Raw genomic sequence first — 20,143 nt, 5'->3', positions numbered from 1 at the left:
AAGTGCGTCTCCATGTCTCTTCCGGTGTCGTGCAGCTCCAGCGGCGGATGTTGATGTTTTGTGTCGGAGCTCGCTCAGCGATATGTGAACTGCTTCGTATTTTTATGCCCACCCTGTCAGTTTTGTCTCGTTTCTTTGCTTTCAAAGAAAGCTTCTCTGTCTGTTGGAACCGCGTTTCTCCCGGTGTCGCTGCCGGGGAGCGATGATGGAGGACTTTGATGAAATCTACGAAGAGGAGGAGGAAGAAGAAGACGAGGACAGGGCCGCGGAGGAACAGCTCCTCAAGTACGCTCCGGACCCGGTGGTGGTGCGAGGCTCCGGCCACGTCACTGTGTAAGTCACCGGTAGAAACGGTCGTTATCCAGACCAAACGCTGCGTGTACCGTGAAAATACTCTACATTTCTGCGCGTAGAACTCTGTTAGCATTTAATTCCTACCTAGCTAAAGCAGTTAGCTGCTAACATAACAGCAGGCTAAAGAAGGTAGCAACACCTCTGCAAACTCTAACTACACTGCTTATATTTGCGTTATTTTTATTTTTTGTAATACTTTTGAATAAAATACATGTTTTAAAGCGCTATGTCCCTGATGCACCCCGTTTCAGTTAGGTTCTAAAATCAAATCCTACTTTTTCAGATTGGAGATTGAAATAAAATACGTATTTTTATATAATTAACTGATGATGAAAATGTGTATCAGTCACACACTTCGTTCTGTTGAGACTTTATTATGGTATTAAACAGAGTACCCAATGTCTCTTCATAATAAAGGTTCTATTTCATCCCTACTGACCGCCAGAGGCGGTGCTTAAAGCACGAATGATCACTCTTGCGCATGCACAGGTCGAGAATCTTATACCAACATAGTCACGTGTGACCCCCGGTGACACCGGTGTGCCTATATAGTCACGTGACAGCGACAGCTCAGTCCCTTGACAAGCGGTTGATACGAAGCGGAGAGAAGGCGGTTGACATAAACTGGTTTGTGACTGGATCGGGATGGCAACAAAGTCAGATGGGGGTGGTGAGGATGACATGGATTTTGATGAGGAAGAGGTAGAGGGAAGGCGAAGGTTCTGAGAGAGGATAGAGTAATTGGTAGCCAGAACACTAAACGAAGTTTGGAAGAGTACAGCTCAGATGAAGAAAACAGAGCAGTCAGGAAAAAAGTAACAAACGAAGAGTTTAAGATAATACTTAAATTCAGGAATGAAGATATAAATGTTAACCTGAGCCCGATTCAAGTCTCAAGAGAAATAAAAAAGAAACTAGGGGAAGTGGAATTTGTTAAAACATTACGAGATGGAAACATGTTGATAAAATGCAAATCTGAAGATCAAAAGAATAAATGCATGCAGATTGATAACATTTGCAAAAAAGTTGTTAGTGAGAAACTAATTGTTGGAGAAAATAGAGTGTCACGTGGTGTTATCACTGGTATTCCGCTGGAGGAGGATTTAGAAAGACTCAAAAAGAATATACAGGGGGGAGAAGTTCGGAGATTGAAAAGATTGCAAAAGCATGTAAATGGAGAAAAAATAGAGAGCTTATCGGTTCTTTTGGAGTTTCAAGGAGAAGTCCTTCCTGATAAAATTAAAATTGGATTTATGAGCTTTCCTGTAAGACCATATGTCCCTCCCCCTTTGCGCTGTTTTAAATGTCAAAGGTATGGTCATATCGCAGCAGTATGTAAGGGGAAACAAAGATGTGCCAAATGTGGAGGAGATCATCGATATGATGAATGTGGAGTGGATGTACAGGTGCTGGTCATAAAATTAGAATATCATGAAAAAGTAGATTGATTTCAGTAATTCCATTTAAAAAGTGAAACTTGTATATTATATTCATACATTACATACAAACTCATATATTTCAGATGTTTATTTTGTTTAATTTTGATGATTACAAATGACAACAAATGAAAATCTCAAATTCATCATATCAGAAAATTAGAATATTACTGAAGACCAATAAAAACAAAGGATTTATAGAAATGTTGGCCAACTGAAAAGTATGAACATGAAAAGTATGAGCATGTACAGCACTCAGTATTTAGTTGGGCCTCCTTTGGCCTGTATTACTGCAGCAATGCGGCGTGGCATGGAGTCGATCAGTCTGTGGCACTGCTCAGGTGTTATGATAGCCCAGGTTGCTCTAATAGTGGCTTTTAGCTCTTCTGAATTGTTGGGTCTGGTGTATTGCATCTTCTTCTTCACAATACCCCATAGATTTTCTATGGGGTTAAGGTCAGGAGAGTTTGCTGGCCAATTAAGAACAGGGATACCATGGTCCTTCAACCAGGTACTGGTAGCTTTGGCACTGTGTGCAGGTGCCAAGTCCTGTTGGAAAATGAAATCTGCATCTCCAAAAAGTTGGTCAGCTGCAGGAAGCATGAAGTGCTCTAAAACTTCCTGGTATGTGGCTGCGTTGACCCTGGACCTCAGAAAACACAATGGACCAACACCAGCAGATGACATGGCACCCCAAACCATCACTGACTGTGGAAACTTTACACTGGACTTCAAGCAACGTGGATGAAGTGCCTCTCTTCTTTTCCTCCAGACTCTGGGACCTTGATTTCCAAAGGAAATGCAAAATTTACTTTCATCAGAGAACATGACTTTGGACCACTCACCAGCAGTCCAGTCCTGTTTCTCTTTAGCCCAGGCAAGACGCTTCTGACGCTGTCTGTGGTTCAAGAGTGGCTTGACACAAGGAATGCGACAGCAGAAACCCATGTCTTTCATACGTCTGTGTGTGGTGGTTCTTGAAGCACTCACTCCAGCTGCAGTCCACTCTTTGTGAATCTCCCCCACATTTTTGAAGGGGTTTTGTTTCACAATCCTCTCCAGGGTGCGGTTATCTCTCTTGCTTGTACACTTTTTTCGACCACATCTTTTCCTTCCCTTCGCCTCTCTATTAATGTGCTTGGACACTGAGCTCTGTGAACAGCCAGCCTCTTTAGCGATGACCTTTTGTGTCTTGCCCTCCTTGTGCAAGGTGTCGATGGTCGTCTTTTGGACAACTGTCAAGTCAGCAGTCTTCCCCATGATTGTGTAGCCTATAGAACTAGACTGAAAGACCATTTAAAGGCTTTTGCAGGTGGTTTGAGTTAATTAGCTGATTAGAGTGTGGCACCAGGGGCCATCAATTTTGAACCTTTTCACAATATTCTAATTTTCTGATATGATGAATTTGAGATTTTCATTTGTTGTCATTTGTAATCATCAAAATTAAACAAAATAAACATCTGAAATATATGAGTTTGTATGTAATGTATGAATATAATATACAAGTTTCACTTTTTAAATGGAATTACTGAAATCAATCTACTTTTTCATGATATTCTAATTTTATGACCAGCACCTGTACAAATGAAATGCTGTAACTGTGGGGGTCAGCATAATGTGGCATATGGAGGTTGTGAGGCGAGGAAAAGGGCAGCAGAAATTCAACAGCTGAGAACAATTAAAAACATCACTTATGCAGAGGCAGCAAAAAGTGTTCAAGAGAAAAGAATGGTTCAGAAAAGTCAACAAGTAATGTCTAGCACAAGTGCTGACCCCAGCCAAACTTCAAAATCTGGAATGGAGATCACAATGGATAAATTAATATTATTCATGGCATATGTAATCAACTGTACTGATCAAGTAAAACAGAAAACAGAAAAAATTAAAATTATCGTGAAAGGTGCAGAAAATTTTTTGGCTGTGAAGGATTTATCTTGGGAACTAATAAATAAAAGGCTTGAAATGGATGGAAAGCAAGGTGGAGGAAAAACTCAATGATTATCTTACAATGGAATGCAAGAAGTCTAATAGCAAATGGTCAAGAATTGAAAGGATATATAAACTGTTTGGAAATTAAACCAGATATTATTTGTGTTCAGGAAACATGGCTTAGACCAGAACTAGATTTTGTGATTTCGGGATATGATAGCATTAGAAGGGATAGGGAGAAAGAAAGTGGAGGAGGCTGTATAATATTTGTTAAGCAAGGGATTCAGTATAGGTTTGTAGATAAAGGATCATCTTTAGAATGGGTATCTGTGGACATTTGGATTAATAAAGAAAATATTAGGATAATAAACTTTTATAATCCCTGTAAAAAACTGAGTTTAGATGAAATAGAAGAAATGTTTAAAAATCTAGGAAAAAGTCTAATCTGTTGTGGAGATTTTAATGCTTTTAGCACTGTATGGGGTCATAAAAATGATGAAAACGGAGAAGTGGTAGAACAAATAATGGATAAGAAACAATTGGTTTGTATTAATAATGGAGAAGGGACAAGAATTGATATTAGAAATGGAAATGAATCAGCGCTAGATCTAACTCTAGTATCAGCGAATTTTGCTGGGATTAGTAATTGGAAAGTTTTAAAAGAATCAACATTAGGAAGTGATCATTATCCTATTGTTATTGAAATCGGCTTAGAAATAGAGAAAGTTGTTAATAAAAATATAGAAAAATTGAATTGTAAAAATGTTGATTGGGAAAAATATAAAATAATAAGTGATGAAAAAATGCTAAAGGTTAATTTAAATTTGGATATAGATAGCATAAATTCTTCTATCTTCTAGCTATTTTAGGAGCGGCCCAAGGAACGATTCAAAAGAAAAAAGGAAAATATAAGAGAAAAATAGTTCCATGGTGGACAAAGGAATGTGATTTGGCAATTAAATCTAGAAATAAAGCTTTTAGACTGTTAAAGAGAAATCAAAATTTTGAGAATTTGTTGGCATATAAAAAGTCACAAGCTTTGGTTAAAAGAACAGTAAAAAGTGCTAAAAAGGTTTATTGGGGAAATTTTTGTAATTCAATAGGAAGGGAAACAAATATTTCAAAAATCTGGGGAATGATTAAACGAATGAATGGAATTAGAAGGGAATATGGTTATCCAGTTCTTAAGAATGGAGATGAAATGGCTCTAAATGATGAGGACAAGGCAAATATGCTGGGTAGGAAATTTGTTGAAATACATAGTAACAAAAACTTAAATATAGAAGAAATAAGGAAAAGAGCTTCTATTATTAAGGAAAATAGTAATTTATTAGAAGTAGATACAGAATATAATGATCTATTGAATAATTCCTTTTCATTATTTGAATTGAACAACTCTTTAAGGAAAACAAAAAATTCTTCTCCAGGAAAAGACAATATCTCTTATATTATGATTAAAAAACTTAGTAATTCATCTAAAAAGATATTATTAGATTTCTTTAATAGGATATGGGAAGAGGGTTATTTACCTGTGGCATGGAAGGAAGCAATTATAGTTCCAATTTTAAAGCCAGGGAAAGAGAAGTCAAATCCTACAAGCTATAGGCCCATTGCTTTGACATCACATATATGCAAAATAATGGAAAGAATGATAAATGAAAGACTGAGTTATTTTGTGGAGAAGAAGGGGTTTTTGTCAAAATTTCAGAGTGGATTCAGAAAAGGTAGAAGTACTATGGACCCTGTTTTGTGTCTAGAACATGAAATCAGAAAAGGACAAGTTAATAAGGAGAGTGTAGTGGCTGTCTTCTTCGACATAGAGAAAGCCTATGATATGATGTGGAAAGAAGGTTTTTTAATTAAATTAAGAAAAATGGGGGTTAGAGGATCAATGTTTAATTGGATAAAAGATTTCTTACATAATAGATCTATACAAGTAAGAATAGGTCAACAATTGTCAGAAAAATATTTTGTTGAAAACGGAACACCTCAAGGAAGTATTGTGAGTCCTTTGTTTTTCTCTATTATGATTAATGATATGTTTGATAAGTTAGAGAGTGGGATGGGTTGTTCATTATTTGCTGATGATGGAGCAATCTGGAAGAGAGGTAAGAACTTGAAATTTATAGTTAAAAAATTACAAGAAGCAATTTATAGTATAGAAGAGTGGTCATATAATTGGGGTTTTAAAATTTCAATAGATAAGACAAAGACTTTATTTTTCACTAGGAAGAAAGTATCTAGTGATTTAAAATTATATTTGTATAAACATGATTTAGAAAGAGTAAAGGAATTTAAGTTTCTGGGTGTGGATGGATGAAAAACTGACCTGGAGTAGTCATATTCAAAAAGTAGTGGACAAGTGTAAGAGAGTTTTAAATGTTATGAGGTGTTTGGTGGGGAGAGAGTGGGGCGCTGAGAGGAAAGCGTTAAAATCAATATATACGGGTTTAATAAGATCTGTATTAGATTATGGCAGCCTGGCATTTGGATCAGCTTCAGAAACTCTTCTTAAAAAATTAGATATTATTCAGTTTCAAGCCTTGAGGTTGTGTACAGGAGCCATCAGAACAACTCCAATCTCAGCTTTGTTAGTTGAAATGGGGGAAATTCCACTTTACCTTAGAAGATTACAGTTAAGATTATCTTACTGGAGTTATTTAAAGGGTCATTATAAAAATCATCCATGTCAAGAAATTTTAAAACCTAGTTGGGAAAAAGGGAAAAAGACTTTAAAATCCTTTGGTTGGGAGATAGAAAGTGATGTTAAAAATTTTCAGTTATCATCCATAAAAATGAGTGATACAGTTCCTCTGTCACTGGTTCATCCATCTCTATTTAATGAAATCATTGTGGACTTATCATTGTTGAAGAAGAGGGAAAAAGGAAATTTTTCAGAATCTTGCTCAGTCCAATCATATATAGAAAATAAATATTTTGGTTTTGTTCAAGTGTATACAGATGCATCTAAAAGCCTAAGTAACAACAATGGGGTGTCATTTATCGTCCCAGAGTTTAATATTAAAAAATGTAAGAGGATTTCTGATGACGTATCAGTGTTTACAGGGGAAATGATGGGAATTATTTTGGCTTTGAGTTGGATTGAAGATGTTCGTCCTTTAAGAAGTTTAATTTGCTCTGATTCAAGCTCATCATTATATTCAATTAAAAATAATCATTCCAATAGTAGACCAGACCTTCTATTGGAGATTCAGTTAATACTTTATAGAATTCAGACTATGGGATTAATTGTCATTTTTACATGGGTTCCATCTCATATAGGAGTAATAGGAAATGAATTGGCAGACAGATATGCAAAACAAGCTTCAAAAAACAGTTGCATTGAGATACTGATTCCATTTAGTAAAGAGGAGATAAAATCTATTATAAAACAAAAGGTTAAGGAAAGATGGCAGAAGCAGTGGGAGGAGGAAAGGACTGGTAGATGGCTTTATAGCATTCAAAGGAAAGTTGGGGTAATGAGGAGGACAGGAAGAAGTAGAAAAGAAGATAATATCATATCCAGGTTACGTTTTGGTCATACAGGCTTAAACAGTACATTATTTATAATGGGAAGACATCCATCAGGAAATTGTGAATTTTGTTTTCAAGAAGAGACAGTAGAACATGTTTTGTTGTTTTGTCCAAAGTACTCTGAGGAGAGAAGGAAATTAGAATATCGACTTCTAAAGAATAAGTTACAATTAAAAATATCAGATATGTTGGGATATTGCTCCTCCTCTGAATATTTACGTCATTTATTAAGATTTCTTAAGAAAACTAAACTGATAGAAAGGATTTAGTTTATTTTTTTTTTTTTTTAAGTTGCGTCCTGATCCACACTCCTTACCAGTAGGTGGCGGTAATGCGCACCAATAAGTTGCTTGTCAACCGCCATTAAACAAGAAGAAAGAAAGAAAGAAAGCTCAGTCCCTTTTCATCTTCTCGCATGCGGGTTGAACAGGTGGTACGACACTGATTGCTTGTCGCTGGTAGCCTCGAGACTTTGGTCGGAGCTGCGAGGCTCATCTCGCCCTCCAGAGGCTGCGCAAGCTTTTCATTATTTACAGCTTGGTTTCTTCGTCTGGTAAGTTTTTTTCTCTTATCGACGGCGAACGGGGACGCGTTCTCACCGTGACTCCCTGTTGCTGGTGCCTCGGCGTTAGCCGACTCCGACCAGCTTGTTGTTTACTGTAGCAGCTGTTTTTCGGGCTTGCTTTCTTGTTTACTGTAGCGGCCGTTTTCAGGCTTGCTTTTTTGTTTACTGTAGCAGCCGTTTTCGGGCTTGCTTTTTTGTTTGCTGTAGCAGCCGTTTTCGGGCTTGCTTTTTTGTTTACCGTGGCAGCCGTTCCGGGCTTGCTTTTTTGTTTGCTGTAGCAGCCGTTTTCGGGCTTGCTTTTTTGTTTACCGTGGCAGCCGTTCCGGGCTTGCTTTTTTGCTGTAGCAGCCGTTTCCGGGCTTGCTTTTTTGTTTACTGTAGCAGCCGCTTTCGGGCTTGCTTTTTCTGTTTTCTGTGGCAGCCGCTTTCGGGCTTGCTTTTCTGTTTCCGTAGCAGCCGCTTTCGGGCTTGCTTTTTTTTTTGTTTGTTCACTTTGGCAGCCGCTTCCGGGCTTGCTTTTGTTACCGTGGCAGCCGTTTTCGGGCTTGCTTTTACTTTGCTAACGTGCTTGGCTAGTTCTCTTGTGGCCTTGCTGCTGGGGAACCCCTGGTGGCGTTCTCTGCTCGACCGGGTCTCCCGATCTGTCCGCTCGGTGAGTGTCAAGAGTGGCGAATTCGGCTCGACCTGACCTAGCCCTGTGAGCGTGACATGTTGGACGCGCCGTGCTGTAGAGCTTGTTTGGCCCCTCTCCAGCTGGAGGATGGGCATGATCTGTGTCCCTCTTGTTTGGGCCTGGATCATTTGGAAGAGGCCTTGACTGATGCGGCATGCCCTAATTGTTCTGTCCTGCCTTTGTCCATACGTAACGCTCGTTTGGCTGGCCTTCGAAGCGCCAGCCAGCCTGTGAAACGTGTGTCTTCTGAGGCTATGGGGCCTCCACGGAAGAGGAGCAAGAGGAGCCCCAGGGTTCCGGAGGGCATATCTGGGCAGGTGGCCCAGCTCGCTTCTGAACTAGAAGGGATGAAGGCGTTGCTTGAGTCCCTTAGGGGCGAGCGTGGCGCTGACATGTCTGGAGACCCTGACCAAGGACATAGCGTTGGTTCGGGAGTCTCTGCTTTAGAAGATGATGCCATTTCCCTGGCAGCGTCTGGCACTGATTTTCGGAATCAATTTGACTCCGGCTCACTCCTCTCAGAAGCCGGTTCACATATCTCTTCTGGCTCTCAGTCAGAGGAGGATGGTTCTGTAGTGGGCGCTCTGAGAACTGCCCTCGCCCGGTTGCATCTGGGTGCTCCACAGGACCAACCTGCGGCTTCCAGTGCTTTCTTTCGGCGTCCTACTGCTAGGGCGTCCTTTATGGTTCCCCCGTCTGCAGAGTATGTGAAGGAGCTCCATGCCTGTTGGACAGACACTAAGGCCTTCTCGAGGCTGACCTCTGACGGCAGGGCACTGGCGGCCATGCATGATGCGCCATAGCTTCCCTCATTGTGGCGCCGGATGAGGCTTTGAGGGCCAATGCCAGGTGTCCTCGTCCTCAGTGCCGTGTCACTGACGATCTGCTCTGTAGAGCCTATGACTCTGGGGCGACTTGGGAATTCCCTGTCGCATTTATTACTCGGTCTCTCGGCTTCCTTGGAGGGCGTCGCGATCGACGCACCTACCCAAGGACTGATGGATGCGTCCCTCCATGCATTTGCTCTTCTGTCGAGGGAGGTTGGACGTGTCCTGTCTACCCTTGTTCAGGCACGTCGCCAGGTCTGGCTGGCTCAGTCTCCTCTGACGGAGGCATGTAGAAGGACCCTGATGGGCCTTCCAGTTGTTCCTGGGGAGTTGTTTGGCTCCGCTGCACTTGCAGCCCTGGAACGATCGGCCGAGGCCTCGCGTACCAGGCAACAGTTGGCCGGTCTACATCGCAGACGAGCGCAGCGTCCTACTAGGAGTGCCTCTGTGTCCCTGTCATATGCTTGTCCTGCCCGGACTACACCTTGCTTGGGGCAGCCACGGTTTGCTGCAGGGCCTGCTGCCAGGCCTGCCCATGGCCACTACGATCCACCGAGGGGTCGAGCTAATGTCGCTCCTCAACCTGGGCGGGCAACTCAGCAACCCTCCCGCCCCCCGAAGGGCAGGGGGGCTCGGAGATGACGTCACTGGACCGGCGGTGGGACACTTTACCCCGGAGCAGCTCGGTTGCTGGGCCGCTCTTGTGTCCGATCCATGGGTGGTGTGTACACTTACCCGGGGTTACACGCTACAGTTCCGCCGCCGCCCTCCTGTCCCTGGTCGAGTCAGGATGACGGTGATTCGCGACCAGGTAAAAGCTCAGGCTCTGAGCCAAGAAATAGACACCTTGCTGGCCAAGGGTGCTATTTTGCCCGTCAACCCCCTGCGGGACCCAGGGGGCTTTTACTCAAAGTATTTTTTAATTCCCAAAAAGACTGGGGGACTCCGCCCAATTTTGGACCTGAGGGGTTTGAATCTTTACATGAAGTCCATCCCCTTCCACATGTTGAGCATCAGGGACGTGCTTCAGGCAATTTCCCCAGGCGACTGGTTCACCTTGGTCGATTTGAAGGACGCATATTTTCATGTCCCGATTGCACCACAGCATTGGCGTTTTCTCCGCTTTGCATTTCAGGGCAGGCATTTTCAGTTCAGGGTTCTCCCGTTCGGCCTCTCTCTGTCCCCGCGTGTGTTCACTCGGTGCATGGCCGCGGCCTTGTGTCCTCTGCAGGCCAGAGGGTTGAAGATCCTGCCTTATTTGGACGACTGGCTCGTCTGTGCGCCCACAGAAGCTCAAGCTGCTGCAGACACGCGCACCTTGCTCGATCACATGGACCTATTGGGTCTTTGTGTGAACTGGCAGAAGAGCAACCTGATTCCGTCTATGCAGGTAACGTTTCTCTGTATCACGATGGACTCTCTCTCCATGACTGCTCGCCCATCGCCTCAGCGTGTCGAGAGCATTCTGCAGATGCTGCCTGCCTTTCTTCCCGGTCGGGCGCCCCCCTTTGTTCTCTATCTCCGTCTGCTGGGGAAGCTGACAGCTGCCGCTACTGTAGTGCCCCTAGGGCTGCTGTCTCTGCGACCACTGCAGATGTGGCTCAACAGCCTGAGGCTGGATCCTTCTCGTGCGTCACACCGTCACAGGAAATTGCAGGTGTCCCCTCAATGCCTCGTATCGCTGGCTCAGTGGCGAGAGGCAGGATTCATGATAAGGGGAGTTCCACTGGGCTTGCTGCCATCCCGTTGGGAAGTTGTCTCTACCGACGCGTCCACCACAGGATGGGGGGCCTTGTGGCAGCGACAGATCGCTCGGGGGACATGGTCTCCACAAGAGAGGCGGCACCACATCAACGCTCTGGAGTTGGAGGCTGTGCACCGCGCGCTGCGGCACTTCCTCCCGGTCCTGCGGGGAAGGCATGTCCTGGTGCGGTCGGACAACACGTCGGTTGTTTTTCACATCAACCATCAAGGGGGAACACGGTCTTTGATGCTACTGAGGCTGACCCGGGAGCTTCTGAGCTACTGGGCAGCCCCTCTTTTTGCCAGCCTGAGGGCGACCCACATCCCGGGGGTGCAGAATGTTCCTGCCGACATCCTATCCCGGGGGCGTCCACCACCCGGGGAGTGGAGGCTCCACCCGGATGTAGTGGAAACTATTTGGGAGAGGTTCGGGAGAGCAGCCGTAGATTTGTTCGCTTCCCGAGAGACGACACATTGCCCGCTGTGGTTCTCCCTGTCGGACAGTGCCAGTCCCCTAGGTCAGGACGCGCTGTCGCACGACTGGCCGAGGGCACTCCTCTACGCCTTCCCGCCACTTCCCCTGATAGGCCCAACACTCCTGAGGGTCCTTCAGGAGGGACATCAGCTCCTTCTGGTGGCCCCCCGGTGGCCAGGGAGGACTTGGTTTCCGATGCTGCACAGGCTCTGTTGCAGCTCTCCGATGCCTCTTCCCTGCAGGAAGGACCTGCTGTCACAGCTGGACGGTCGGATCCTGCATCCCAATCCCAGTCGCCTCCGACTCTGGGTCTGGCCACTGCAGGGCCCGGCGTTTCCTTCTCGGAGTATGGCGGGGACATCGGACACACGATGACTAACGCCAGGGCCCCTTCCACGCGTCTGGTGTACGCCCATAAGTGGAAGGCTTTTAGCCGCTGGTGTCAGGAAAGAAGTGAGGACCCTGTACACTGTCCTGTTTCTGTTATTTTAACCTTCCTTCAAGCACTGCTTTCTCAAGGTCGCTCTCCATCCACTCTAAAAGTCTATGTGGCTGCCATCTCTTGCTGGCATTCGGTGGTGAGTGGGGAGACGGTGGGTCGTAACAAGGACGTTTCCTTGTTTTTGAGGGGTGCCCGGCGTTTGCACCCTCCCACACGCCCTGTTGTGCCGGTGTGGGACCTTTCTATTGTCCTCGCTGCCCTGCGCTCTCCTCCCTATGAACCATTGGCGGGGGCAAGCCTTGAGTGTGTGTCGAAGAAGACAGCTTTTCTCCTCGCCATGGCCTCGGCGAAACGGGTGAGTGAACTACATGCACTGTCTGTTCACGAGTCCTGCTGCCGTTGGAACCCGGCTGGTTCGGGTGTTACTCTTTGGCCTAATGCGGCGTTTCTTCCTAAAGTGGCTTCACCCGCGAGCCACACTGTGCCCCTCCAGCTTGCTCGCCTTGATACAGATGGGCCTGATGAGCTTCTCTGCCCTGTTCGGGCACTGAGGACATATGTCAGTCTCACAGCTTCTCTCCGACAGGCAGATAATCTGTTTGTCTGCTACGCGGGGCCCCGCAAGGGGCAGGCCCTTTCTAAACAGCGTCTTGCGCGTTGGATTGTGGATGTAGTGGAACAGGCGTACATTCAACGGGGCCTCCAACCCCCCGCTGGTGTACGGTGCCATTCCACCAGGGGTGTCAGTGTGTCATGGGCCGCTATGACTGGTCTCACTCTGGAGGCTATTTACTCAGCAGCCTCTTGGTCATCCCCGAATACCTTTGCTAGATTTTACAGGGTCAACTTGGCCACCCCTCACCCAATGCAGGGGATCCTGTCCCAGCGCACGCCATCTTCCCAGTGAGGTGGGCATGTTTGGGTTGTTGTTTCTGTGTGTGATTCCTCAGGACTCTGTTGGTAATCGTCATCCGTGCTTTAAGCACCGCCTCTGGCGGTCAGTAGGGATGAAATAGAACGAAAGTTACGACTGTAACTACGGTTCTATGAATCCCGGATGACCGCCAGAGCGCTCGGTCCCTCGGAATCATTGTGTGTTCGCGAGAAGATTAAGGGACTGAGCTGTCGTTGTCACGTGACTATATAGGCACACCGGTGTCACCGGGGGTCACACGTGACTATGTTGGTATAAGATTCTCGACCTGTGCATGCGCAAGAGTGATCATTCGTGCTTTAAGCACCGCCTCTGGCGGTCATCCGGGATTCATAGAACCGTAGTTACAGTCGTAACTTTCGTTTTAATACCTGGTTTAAATGGGTAAATAAAGATCATTACAGACATTTAGTTCCTATATTAATACACTATTGTGGACATCTTCAACAGGGGGTCCGGGATCCCTAGTATGGGCGTAAATAATAATCGTTTTCTGTCGATGCATCGATCCAACAGCCGACGATCCGATGCATCAACACGTCGCCCACAAGACTATCGATTCATTTTTTTTTTTTTCTTCCTTCGATCTATTTTTATCCATTTGCACCTGGATGTAATTTTGACTCCCGTGCTGCGGTGGCGCTAAACCTATTTTGCCCTCCTGCTTCGCTTCCTTTAGCCACTACCCTCTTTCCACTTGCACACACACACTCGCGTAAACACAGAGGCATTATTATTTTTTAGTGAATGAGGTTTTTATAGGCCCAGGTGGAGTACAACTGGTATTTGTTGTTTCTCAAATAAAATGCGTAACCATATTACAGCTTTCATTGATTTATTTAAAATTTAAAACATTGTCTAGCCTGTAAGGTAAAAAAAAGAATAAATTAACATAATAATCGAATTGAATCGTATCTTGGTTTATTCTTGAGTATCGAAAATAACCGAATCGGTGGGTCAGGAAATTGATAGTGAATCGAATCGCCATGATGGGTGTTTACACCCCTAACCCCTAGGGGATCCACGGAGGTACTGCATGGGGGTCGCAAAAGTTTAGGTTGATGACTTTTTTTTTTTATATTCCCCCCCTGCAAATTTTTCCACTTATTGAATGAATTCAGCACACTGTAGAAAACAGATAAATGGAGGCAGAAGATGTCTTTCAGTCATCAATGCAGACATTCAGCAACACACAGGAGCTCTTTCAAGCTGGGCACCGTTTCATTCACAACACCTGTCCCATAAGAGTGACTATAAGCCCAGTTTGATATAGCACAATTTCATACAATATAAATAATTAGGGGGTCCCCGCTCCATCTCGCCATCAGTTTGAGGGTCCTTGGCCTGGAAAAATGTGAAGACTCCTGCACTATTGCATTCTTTAATTATTCATGACACTTAATGTATGAATTGTATCAGTTGTGCTTAAGATTTTAACTCTCAGTAACTTGATTTTTTTATAGCAACTTTTTATTGCATGCTTGAAGCTGTATGTTTGGATAAGAAGCTCGAGGCAGAGAAGCTAGCGAATGGGAAGATGCTAATTTCAACAAAAGTGGCTGAAAAATGTGGAATTCAGGACATGATTACAACCTGTCGACTGTAAAGATGACGAAGGATTTTGCCATGTTATTTATATATCCATCAATCCATTTTCTGACACGCTTTGTCCCAAGAGAGGGTTGCTAGTGCCCATCTCCAGCTGTCTACGGGCGAGAGGTGGGGTACACCCTGGACAGGTCGCCAGTCCATCGCAGGGCAACACAGAGACAGACAACCATTCACACCTAAGGAGAATTTAGAGATGCCTATTAACCTAACAGTCATGTTTTTGGAGCCAGTAATTGAACCCGCAACCTTCTTGTTGCAAAGCAGCAGTGCTACCGACTGCGCCACTCGTTTCTGTATAATGTATGATAGGTTTTAATGCCGATAAAAAAAAACTGTGGAAATTTTTGAAAAATGAACTTTAAACTGAAAAGTGTTTTTTTTTCATTTATATATTTTTTCTATCAAATACTATTTTTTTTTTTTAATACTGTTTTTAAACTTTTTTTTTATAATTTTTTTTTTTCTTTTTAATAAACTTTATGACCTCAATTTAGCTCCATGAATCTCTTTCCCCAGTAAGACATGTATTAAAAACATGAGTGCTTTTTCTCTTAATCCCAACCAGGTTAAAAAAAAAAAAATCAGCTCCTGTTTTGCTCATAGAAAATAAAATAAATAAGCCCAAGAGGTTTTCTTTGAAGCAATGAATCAAAAAACAGAAATTATTAGGGCAATGAATCAGAAGGAAGAAAGCACACACTAGAAAGAAATCTATGTCTCTAATGTTGTAATGGTTGAGTGATGCTTTTCTGGCCCTGGAAATATGCTCCATGAAGAGAATAAAGTGGATTTACTCGGGTATTACATCATGTCTATGAGGAAGATTAGTTTTGGGCTTTGTTGGACGTTCAAGCAGAGCTATTAGTCTGTGCATACCTCAAAGTTCATTAAGATTTGGTTACCATAGAGTTTTAGGCAGGGCAATAAAAGGCCATGAATGTCCTGGAAGATACTAGTTTGGTTTTTGCTATACTAAATTTTCAAACTCTGTAACGATTTCCAGGAAAATGAGGGTCAGCAAACCATTCGGATAAAAAATGACAAATAATTAAAAGCAAAAAATAAATAAATTAGAACTTGAGCATGGAATATGCTTTCTGAACAGAATCCTAGATACTTGTTAAATAGATGTGCAAAATAAATAATCCAGAAAATTTGCAAAAATATGCAAATGATGTCTTTTAGTATCAATTTCATAACAAATATACAGCTTTTTTACTTGCCTGACTTGAACTTCAGGAAAAAGGTGAGGATTTAAAAGGCAGCAGCGGGACAAAAACACAACAGTTTTAAATGAAAGTCTTTGCCAATGGAAACTGAGCTGAAGATTTTTTCAGAGACAAAGTCTGAAGGGTTCTGTCTAGCTGTGATTCACTTTGGTAGCAGATCGTCACAGCGAAAAGATGTTCTACCAACCCTTAGACATGCTTCTCATGCAGAGGTTGAATAAGTTTTAAGGCTGCAGTTTTAACTGTTTTGTGGTGAAAACTTATAATATCAGATTAGCTGAGTCATAGTATTAAAATTGATCTGTCTGATTTGTTTATTGTAATGGCAGATTGCTGTTGAGCTAAGGTGCATCAAAGCCCCAAAAAGGTCGGTCGTAGAAACCGATTTCTCTGCTTCTCTTTAAAATGCCAATCCTCCCCACTAATCTCTAAATGTACATTTTATACTTCGGTACCTTATCATTTTTTATTTTATTTTATTTACAACTGAACAGATTTATTGGGAAGATTTACAACAAAAAAAATAGCTTTTGTCCCTGTGAACTATTGGTATAAAATCTGATCTAAGTGGAAAAAATGAGAAATAAACATATTTCTCGTTTAGGACTGTTAATGTAAGAATAAACTATTCCAAACATTTCCTTCTAGTTTTCCTGTCAATTATAGTTTATGTTTGGGGCATAGTTGGGCTCATTTAGAAATTTTGAAAATGTAAAAAATGAGAAACCAATGTTAATGCACATTTACGTCGTGCTTTAACACTAAAGAGTGTTATCAGTCTGACCTGTTAGCTTTAGTGTTTTGCTTTTAATGGCCCAACTTCTTACTTCTTAACTGACTGAATAAAGATATAGAGCAGTAGACTGATTTAATCTTTAGTAGTATTCTAAAGGTGTTTTTTTGGAGATGATTGCTTCACCTTTTCATAAAGTATTCAGTCCCATCATGAAAAGCTGAAATGTACCATCACAGGTGCAACAACTCTGAGACACGTTGAGGTTGTGGGAAAAAAAATTGCGTGACAGTCTGTCTAATTATTCAGGAAATAACTGCCTGGTTGCCATCATGTGAACATAAATATTTTGAGCTGTTGGCTGGATAGGCAACCAGATTTAAATAGAAATGAGAGATTATGAAAACATTCAAACTATGCAAGTCTTTTTTCTTAATGCTTTTATTTGAGGAATTTAAAGCGTGTTAATCCTGCACAAGGAAAATCAGCTACCGATCTAAAAGGAACATTTCTTCATGCAGTCATGAAAATGAAAGACTGTAATGATTTCCTTTTTTTTCTTTGCCTTTTTTGTTTAATTGCTAAATAGCTGTTTATATTACCGGTAACCAAGGAAAGGTGCAAGGAAACAGATTATTATGCACTTAAGACACATTTTATGAGTTTTCTTTTTATACTCACAAGTGAATCCCTGAGCTGGAGAGGGTTAAAGTCTGGTTTCTACTCAGAGGCCAGGTTCTCTTCATGTATCTTGCAGTTAACGCAGATACGCTGGTGCACCTCTCCAAAATTGTAGGTGGCTGCAGACAGGAAGCATCTGATTGGTCAAATCTACGTCCGCTGCATATTTCCCGTTTGGTATCTTACCAGCTTGTTTTGTTTGTGGAGAGAAATAACATAGCGCAGACCACAATTCAAAATTGGGCATAAATCAAAAATATCTGCGTCATAACTGCGACAAGCTCACTGCGACACACTGCTGCCGGAGTATAACCAGCCCATAAGCTTGCCACAACTGGACAAAAAGAGTTGAAATCTTTTAAACAGATCTAATTGTAATTGAACATTTGATTCTCACACCTTGGAGGTTTATGCTGATCCTTTGTGTCTTTCTATAGGATGACATAGATGAAGAATATAGGAACTAGTCAGGCTTTTTACTGGCTGGTGTTTATTTCTTAGGTCGGACCTTCTGGTTCAGATTTTGGTCAGTCTAAATTATCTAAATGAAAGCTATAACACTGAGCAGTTAAAATGTTTGTAATCGAGCAGCTAAATGTAGATGCACTCTCAGAATTATTCATTTCTGCGTTCATGTGTTTGTAAAGCTTTAATTGTGTTTCTAGTGGATTTTGATTGCACACAGAAGAGCAGCACTCCAGTATTGATTTTCAGCCTTCCTAATGTTGGAAGTCATTAATAGGTTATATTCCATTAAGGTGGTATTACAGTGTGTAAAAGAGAGAGAAATTGCTCTCTCTTAGGTATATAAAATGAGAAAAAAAAAAAGTATTTTGGAGTTCACATTCTTTGCTATATTTACATTAAAGTAGGACAGTTAGCATGGTTAGATTTAATTTAACAACCCGTAGGAAATGAAGGCCCATAATTCCCAGCATTTTCATAGTAGCTGTACCTCGTCTGTTCCTGTTTGGCTGTGATTCCATCCTGGAGAGAAATAAAAGCTGTGCTGCTGCCATCAACACCTTTGTTTATAGATGCTGGAGATCGGCCTGTTTTCCAGTGTAGTCCTGTTTCTCTGACTGTGACAGGCTGGATGTGCCCTCTTCATCCTCTGACATGGGAGTTAGCTCTGAGCTTTTTGTGTCTCTGCTTCTGTCTCTTTGAACCCCGGTTGGCCTCGGCAGATGGCCGCTCACACTGAGCCTGGTTCTGCTGGAGGTTTCTTCCTTTTAAAAGGAAGTTGTTCCTCTCCACTGTTACTTAGTGTGAGGGATTGCATTTGCGTGAATGAGTCGATGCAATCAACTGGTTTTCCTTTTAACTTTTAATCAATTTGACTGTATGATCTGGTGAACTGTAAAGTGCCTCAAGATGACGTGTTGGGAATTGGCCCTATATAAATAAACTGAATTGAATTGAGATCATGTCTCTCCTGAATTGAACACCTTTCTTGTCCAATCTTGGTTAAAAGCTCAAAAAAAATCAACCAGATGAAGCAGCTGTCAAACCATGACAGCTGCTTCATCTGGTGAAGCAGCTGATGTCAAACCATGTTTGGCATTATCAAACATGCCTCATCATGTTGAAAATATTTCCTTTTTTAATAGATACTTATGTGTATGTTCATTCTGCCCTTTTTGTTTTTTTACATTTCACTACAGTCAAGGCAAGGCAGTCTGCCTAAGCTGGTTACAGTTAGGATGGCACGATTACAGTGGAGAACAATTGTATTATTTAATCTCACAGAAATTAACTTTAAGCATAGAACAAGCTATCTGTGGAGAAGTTGGAAAATTGGTGGCAGGGAGAGTCTCTGGGTATGTACAACTTGACCTACGATCGCAGGGGAGAACTCGTAGCCAGCAATATGGGTCTGTTTTAGCTATTTGTTTGGGTCTGTTTGAGATATTTTCGTCTGGTATTTGCATAATTTTTTCCTTTCATTGGTCCATGGATGCTTTGGCTGAATTTAAAGTTCGTTCAGCCGCCATGCTTGAGATCATGTGGTTAAAATCATTTTCACCCCTCTCCATTTGCTATATATTGAGGTTTTGTTTGATTTCTTAATAGATTTTGCTTCTTGTTTAACTAGAGACTTGTGTAACATTTATTATCGTGTCATTTTTAATCTTGTAATCAGAGGAAGAAGAAAGCAACATATGCTAGTTTCAGCTCAAACATATCAGCAGCACATATCAGCAGCACATATCAGCTGATTGGTTAGACTGATTTCAAAATAATTTGACTGCTGGCTGATTGATTAGTGCTTGTATAAAATAAACATGTAGGATGTCTTTCCTGATGCATAATGAAGGAGCAGTGATTACCACATGAAGACTGCCTTGCTGCAACCTTTGATTACATTGAGCTAAATATTTTCTTGTTTCACAGGTTTGGACTCAGTAACAAGTTTGAGTCAGAATTTCCTTCAGCACTTACAGGGAAGGTGAGTTTGGGATGCATTTCTTCATAACTAAGCCTGCTATTTAATCTGTGCCCATACATGTTTTCAGTTGGACTGGTTGAGCCTGTAGGATTCCCACACAAATGTGCTCCAAAGGCCCATTTAGAGTTAAAATGTTTGCTACACATTTGTTGCCTCACAAACAAAAAAATAATTACCTTCTTACCTTGTGTGGTACTCTTGGGTTTAGTCTTTTTGTTTGACTTTAGTTTAAAATTTCAAAATAAAAGACACCTGCCAGCACATATCATACACAGCTTGGGTCAGCACTATATATCTTTATATTGCCTGCATTTTTTTCTCTATTTACTGAAGAAAACTAGGGCTAAAACAATTAATTGGATTAATCGATTATTGAAATAATCGTCAACTAATTAAGTAATCGATTAATCATTAACTAAAGTATAGAGAATTTAAAACATGCCTTTAGCCGACAGACTAAACCACTTAGAGCAGTAAGTACATCAAAATTGTAAAATATAAATATATATATATAAGATTAAAAAACGT

General features: G+C 42.2%; 1 protein-coding gene across 1 annotated transcript in view; it reads left to right on the top strand.

Moving 5' to 3' along the window:
- Positions 1 to 16: 16 nt before the first annotated feature.
- Positions 17 to 20,143, top strand: part of chic2 (cysteine-rich hydrophobic domain 2) — a 25,896-nt gene continuing 5,769 nt past the window's right edge. The window contains exons 1-2 of the mRNA XM_038292809.1: positions 17 to 333; positions 19,561 to 19,615. Of these exons, the coding sequence (XP_038148737.1) occupies positions 203 to 333; positions 19,561 to 19,615 (186 nt within the window). The 5' untranslated portion in view covers positions 17 to 202. The remainder of the gene's footprint in view (positions 334 to 19,560; positions 19,616 to 20,143) is intronic.

Source organism: Cyprinodon tularosa, unplaced genomic scaffold (genome assembly GCF_016077235.1).
Source record: "Cyprinodon tularosa strain WSP-4 unplaced genomic scaffold, ASM1607723v1 ctg318, whole genome shotgun sequence".
Classification (NCBI taxonomy): Eukaryota; Metazoa; Chordata; class Actinopteri; order Cyprinodontiformes; family Cyprinodontidae; genus Cyprinodon; species Cyprinodon tularosa.
This window is presented reverse-complemented; position numbering and strand designations above follow the sequence as displayed.